Below are 6,768 nucleotides of genomic sequence, written 5' to 3' on the forward strand. Positions count from 1 at the left end.
AGAACAGCTTTGAAATTGGACATTACGAGTCACTGCTGTCTACGCTTTTATTTGGAAGAATCATATGGCCCAATTTAAAAAGACTGAGGGGAATATGTAAGATGTAATGGAATATGCTTAGTAATGAGTGGCGCAGATAAAAGAGAGGAAAAAGATCAAAGTTGTCCTCACTGTGAACAGAGAATAGGGACCCCTGGTTGGCTCCATGCACATACAGTAATTGCTATTTATATGAATCCCTGTGCAAACACCTTCAAACAAAAGGCCAGTGACAGGAAAATCTGCGGAAACCTAAACAGGTATTGACTTAATGGTAAACAACCATCAGATTTAATGCTAGGAGAGTGAGAGCTGGTAGATTTATTTTATGTGAACTGAACCGCATTCCAGCATTTTAGGTCTGGGATAGAACATATAAATAATTCCAACCAGGATTTCTGACTTGATAAATCTGACTATTGTGAACTTATTTCCTGAATTCATGAATAAATAACAGGCAATTAGATTTCATCACTTCCTGCATAACCCTGCAAAGAATTTTCCCTGTTTTGTAAGCTCTGGCTGTTAGGTAAATAGACAGATATTAAATGAATGATGATACATGTATGACATGTTTTAAATTGCAATAAAAAAGAAAAAAGAAAAATAATTTCCAGGTTCTTGTGGTTCTTGCAAAGTTTCTAATCTGTTATGTGACATTGATAGAAGCTCCCTCATCCCACCTAAACCGCTCTTTGCTTTCTTAAACTAGCCAACAAATGAATACACTTTAGAAAACATTATGTTGCCTATTTGGAGTGTAACAGCTACTTAGACCCCTGCTATAGATCAAGATGTTCAGTCTCTCTCCAGAAGATAAACATTCACAGGCCCCCTTGTGGAGCCTGAGCAACATATGTGCACAGTGTGTGCATATATGTGTTAATTAAGGAATGTCCTGCAGAATGGCTGCATTAAATGTTTGGTAGTAGCTTTGTGTAACCAAAATTTAACGATGCAGAACAGTTTAGCATTTTGCATATGCACTTGTGTGTGACTTGTGTGCTCATGCCTGTGTGTATTGTCAGTGCAGGCCCAAGCCAGAGGGATATGATGGGCTCTATGTGTGTGTGTGTGTGTGTGTGTGTGTGTGTGTAGAGGTCCCTCTGGCTCCCATGGTTTCTCTCTCTATCCCCTCCTCCCTCACATTCTCCCCTCCCTCTTTTACTTCTGCCCTTCTCCCTGCCTTCTCCTTCTCTGGGCTAACTCAAGCGCCACCTACCTTTCGCTCTTGGAATATCGCCGTGCTTAGACTGAGCTGCCATTTGAATCTCCACAAAGACTTTTTTATATCTTAGTGAGATTACGTTTGAGATTCTGGACTGAGGTCACAATGGTTAATCCTATATTGAGAGTGTGGGCTTAAGGTTAGAGTTAGCATTCATCTTTGCTTTGATTTAAGGTTAAGGGTTGTCAGAGGTTGGAATATAGAGGAGTTGAGAATTTGAGCTAGGGATAGGGGATGAAATCAGGCACTGGGAGATTTTTTTATGGTGCTGTACAGTAAAACAAACAAACACAGAGAAAGAGAGAGAAAGCGGGAGTGTGTGTGTGCAAGTATGAGAGAGACCCAGCACATATACACAGCAAAAATGATTTCTTTATGTGTCTTTCTTACAACTGCATTCAAGTACTGTAAGGGGAAAAGTCCAGCCACAAATGATATACTGTCAGTCTCAGTCTTCATCACTTCATTTATGTGTATTTCATAAAATTGTTGCTATAGCTCATAAAACCTTTAGTACAAAATACAAATCATCAGATATTTTATGCAAGTTTCATAAGTTTATAAGTTTCACACATATGGGAAAGGAAAAGGAAAAGACTGAATAGCTGAACAGTACCACAACTCAGTCCAGTCAGTCGGTCTGTTTTGTCTGGCTGGATCACATCTAGGGTGTGGTTTAATATCCTGTTCAGTCTGTTCTTTTCTGTCTTCCTATCCTCTCTCTTGTGGTCTGATTCCTGCAGGAGTTTCATGATTGTGGTCAGCAATAGAGCAAGAAAAAAAATTTGCATATTTTGTGTTCTCAGTCACAGTATTTATACCTATGGGAGTGTTTGACCGAATTCTGTGTAAATGTGTAACATCTCAATATATAACTCGCTTTGCGATGTTTGTTGGAGAAGCAAACTGAAAAGTTTAAGTCAATAGATCAGAGACATTCAACCAGCCTCTTCTAAGGTGAAGAGCACCAATATAATGTTGTGGTTTTGGGTCAGATATTATATGATCACTTTGCCTTATAAGTCATGTTCGAGTGCAAAAGGTTTCTTAAAAAAGAATGAAAGATCCCCTACTTTCACTACTACTACTACTACTACTACTACTGCTACTACTACTATTAGGATAAGCTTAAATATCAGACATCATCCAGCACAGGATGTACACAAATCTGCCAAATCAACTATCTGCCAAACTACTCAAATGAGCACATGGGCTTGGACTATGTCAAGAGAGCAGTTCACATGATCATGACGTATCTGACTCCCACACAAGTACTGAGAAAAAAAAAGTTTGCATACAAAAAGATACGCACATATGCATACATTGATATGCACTTATAAGGTACCTGAGTGCAAGAAGATAATGTGATTTAAAAAAAAAAAAGCCAGACTGAGGAAGAGAAAGGCACAAAGAGATAAAATAAAGGGAGAAGGGTTTCTGGAAGATTCAGGTAGATGCAATGTTGAGATTTGGGGTCAGGGTCCTGCTGGACCGTAGGGAGGTGCTGGTAAGCTCCCTGCTCCAGCCAAGGCTCTTTCCTTCTGGACACGTGCTGAGCCAGTGGAGCCTGGATCCATTCTTCAAGCCCTCCCTCCTCTCCTTCAGTCTCTCTTCTCCTTCTCTCCCCCCTCATCCCGGCTCTCCCTCTTGCCCCCTCCTCCTGCTCCTCTTTCCCAGGCCCTATGGGTGCAGTGCCACGTTGCTGAGTGAACTTATTAGAGTGAGGGAAAGAGGGAAAAGGGAGAAAAGTGCTAAGCACCTCCACGTGGGCTAATGCTTTTACCTCATTTTTGCCTTCTTTCTTGCTTTTCACTAATAGAAAGAATTGCCTTCTTTATTTATGATCTGTCATGTATATTTTTCCAGGCTTGCGGTTAAGTTGAATCCTCTCTAATTATTGCAAAAGAAATCCTAAACATATTTGCTTCTGAGTGAAAATCTTTCTTATGACTCATGCACGCGTGTGTACGTGTGATGCTTGCATTGCTTTAGTTCCCATTCTGGTGTGAGCCTTAAAGCCTTAAATAGCCTTAAATATATCATTTTCCCCACAACATGAACTTCCCAAAGCATATGCATTTAAACTGCCACAGTGTTGTATTTGGCAACTGGAAATGAGCCAGGTTCAAAAAAATTCTGCATCTGATTTTGCACACTGTACGCACTGGAAATGTCCTTCTATACATTATTGCCATCTAGTGGCTAGTTTGTTAAGAATGTGTTTACATTTTTGTGGCCATGTATTCACAGTGGAACCACAGTCATGCACTTCTGACAGCAGATTTCCTTTGTTCTTTCACTTTTCACTAAGTACCAGAAAGCTGGCATGGTCACAAACAAGGAAAAACCCTCGTTAAGGACAACAAACAAACAGAACTGGTAATTGTTGTGTGGATTTAGAAGATTTAATTGAGCCAGACAAGTAATTTACATGAAACACCTGGATGATATCACTTTTAGTATGGTGTTACAGCTGAGACTGAAAGGTGTAAAGGGAGGCACACCTATGGCATAAGATCAGCAAAATCTTCTGTTTTTATTTCATGAGTCACATTCATGAAACATATTGTTGAGACAGAGCAAGGTGATTCCAGTCAGTGAGCTCACATTTTACCCAAAACAAGCATGGATGTACAGGCCATAAGTATTTTTTAATTTAAACTTTCTGCCAAATTAAACACATTTTTGTATCCCGATTACTCAAGGATATAATAATGATGTTTGCTTCAGGTGTTGGTAAAACAGCTGTGGAAAAACTGCTAGAAATGTCAATAACAAAATGATGATTTGCAGTCACATAATTTTGATTCTAGGTACCATAAGCTGCTCTCACTGCATGCAAACAGCTGCTCTCCAACCATATAAGGCATTTTGGGAAAAGCAGCCTGAGCCATAAAAATAGTCAAACAGTGAGACTTTAGTGGGTCACACAATAAACTGAATTTCACACACAATAAATATTGTTTTTGAGTTTCATCATTGGTTTCTCGTAATAGTGGTGTTCACCACAGATCTTTTATAAAGCGTTCAAAGTAGGAGTCAGTACTACAAAGTTTTATTTCATCTGTGTGCATAAAAATCCAGCTCAGTAGAAGTGCACCACCTGAAAGCCCCTTAAGCATCTAAAGGCACGTGTATCCAGCCTCGCCATATCAATTAAATTGTGCTCCAACTGCACTTGCACGAGCCCGCTTAGACTTTTATTACCCCAGCAGAAAGCATCACGAGGCACTGACTGAATCTTGTTGTGGGCGAGTGCTAATGAGTGCAAACCCTTAGGTAGCTGTCTGGGCACCTGCTCCAATGTGTTGTGGCACAAGTCTAACTGGTGCAGCACGGGCAACATCCTGAATGCACCTGATGTCACTTTAAAGATTTTATTCTTTGCTAAGCCTAGGTGCTCCAGCTTTTTCAAGCTCCTGAAATCTGATTTCTTTATGGAAGATATGAGGTTTCCCTCCAAATTTAGTGTTTTAAGAGATGGAGGAAGGTGTTGCGGCACTTCTTTTAGTCTATTTGCCTCTAAATTGAGGCTTTCCAAGTATGTTGTATTGAGAAAGGAATCCCTAACTAACCCTTTGTTTGTTAGTCTGTTTGCACTCAGGTCCAACACCACCAACCCTGATTTCCCATTGTAGGCTCCTCTGCCAAATTGCTCAAGAAGGTTCCCCTTGAGATAGAGCTCCTTGATTGACAGCGGTAACCCCAGAGGTACTGAGGTTAACATGTTGTGATCCAGATTCAGAGTGTGCAGGTTCCCCAGAGGAGACAGTACTGCATTAGGAAGCGATTCATTACCAAGGCTGTTGTTGCTGAGGCTCAGAACCAAGAGGCCAGGGCACCGTGTCCAGGCTGCCTCCGACATCACTGTCAGGTGGTTGTTGTCCAGACGAAGCTCCTCCAGAGAACCTGGAAGGTCCACTGGCACACTTTGCAAGAGATTCCTGTCCAAGTAGAGGCGTTTCAGAGCTGAGACCCCTTCAAAAGCCCCCTCAATGGAACCATCTGTGAGGCGATTGTTGCTTAATACAAGGAACTCCATAGAATCATATTGATTTAGCAGGTCCAGCTGGATGCTGTTGATGTAGTTATTCATAAGGAGGATGTAGCGGGAATTATAGGGAATACCATAAGGAACTTTATCCACACCTTTGTCAGAGCACTGGACCACTCTAGAAACAACAATTAAAGGTATATTAGTGATCTCCAAAATGTTCTTGATAGTGTATAGTGCTATAATATTAAGAATACTGGATGGTATCTTCAGTCAAATTTCAATATCCTTTGTCTTACCTTCCATAGCAGGCGCACTCACGTGGACAATAGTTATCCATAAAGTAAGGAAAATTCGTTGGTGGGGAGGTTTCTTTCTTCTTCTTTGGTGGCTTTTGGCTTTTATTGTTCTTCTTCTTTCTCTTTTCCTTGGACTTCTTCATGGTCTTGTTTTTGCTACGCTTGTTGTTTTTTGCTGGCCCCGCTGAAGGTGTTTTGGCAGTTGCGAGCTGTGGTTTGGCTGAAGGTTTGTTCAGCTGCGGCTGTGGGGGAGACGCTTTATTTTGCTTCACTGTGAGTTTGGTGTAATTCTCCATCAGTTCAACATTTTGGTGTTTGCCTGCTGAGTGTGACGTGTTTGATTTGTGTGCAAGCTGGAGCACTTCAGCAGATAAATTGTCTTTTGATTTGGATGTTGGATTTGGCTCTCTGGTGATAAACTTTGCTTCGCTGGGTTTTGTTGTTGCCGTTTGGACCAAGAAGATAAATTCACCCTCATCTGGCTGAACAACTCTGTTTATTTCCCTTTTGTCCTCTATTCTCTGTGTTTGTACCTCTTTCCATGCTGGTTTCAACAAAACATTTTTGACCATTAGATCTTCTAAAACTGAGTCGGCCTTTTCTTCCATTTCTTTCAGCTTGAGATGGCGTCCAGATCTCACTGTTAAGTCTGTGATCTGACTGACTGAGTTTGGAATGTGAATATTGACAGAAGGAGGCTGAAAACTACTCGTGGTGTAAGGGGTGGGAGGGTGAGAGGAGTCTTGAGGAATCTGTGTAGGTGTGACGGGAAGTGAAGGGGAGCTGCTGTGATAAGCAGGAGGCTTATTTTGAGACTGGGTAACAATTTGAATTGTGGAAGGAATCATTAATTCCTTTCCTACCTGAGCAGGAAATGTGCTTAAAGGAGATGAGATGTTGTTAAATGATACCCGCCCTTCCGTTTCTCTTTCTTCTAATTCCTCATAGTTTGCATGGTCTATGTCCTTTCTCCTTTCTGCATGTTTCACCTTTTCTCCCATTTCTTGTATAGCTTGTGTGTCTCTTCTTGTCTCAGGAGGACTAATCCCTGCAACTAGCTGTCTTTCTCTCTCCTCTTCCACGATTTCTCGTTCCAGCCTCTCTATTTGATCATTTCTCTTCGCTTCCACATCTGTCTTGTCATGCTTTGCTTCCTCTGGAATCCCTGCACCATGACCTTTGACAGATTTGACTATTTTCCATTTTTT

General features: G+C 41.1%; 1 protein-coding gene across 1 annotated transcript; it reads right to left on the bottom strand.

Moving 5' to 3' along the window:
• Nucleotides 1–3,896: 3,896 nt before the first annotated feature.
• Nucleotides 3,897–5,856, bottom strand: LOC115773798 (asporin). The gene is made up of 2 exons (XM_030720715.1): nt 5,561–5,856; nt 3,897–5,439 (listed from the first exon to the last, which is right to left on the bottom strand). Exons 1-2 carry the CDS (start codon nt 5,854–5,856, stop codon nt 4,353–4,355), a joined length of 1,383 nt encoding a protein of 460 aa, XP_030576575.1. The 3' UTR covers nt 3,897–4,352.
• Between the last annotated feature and the right edge of the window lie 912 nt (nt 5,857–6,768).

The sequence above is a fragment of the Archocentrus centrarchus genome, chromosome 23 (genome assembly GCF_007364275.1).
Source record: "Archocentrus centrarchus isolate MPI-CPG fArcCen1 chromosome 23, fArcCen1, whole genome shotgun sequence".
Taxonomy (NCBI): Eukaryota; Metazoa; Chordata; class Actinopteri; order Cichliformes; family Cichlidae; genus Archocentrus; species Archocentrus centrarchus.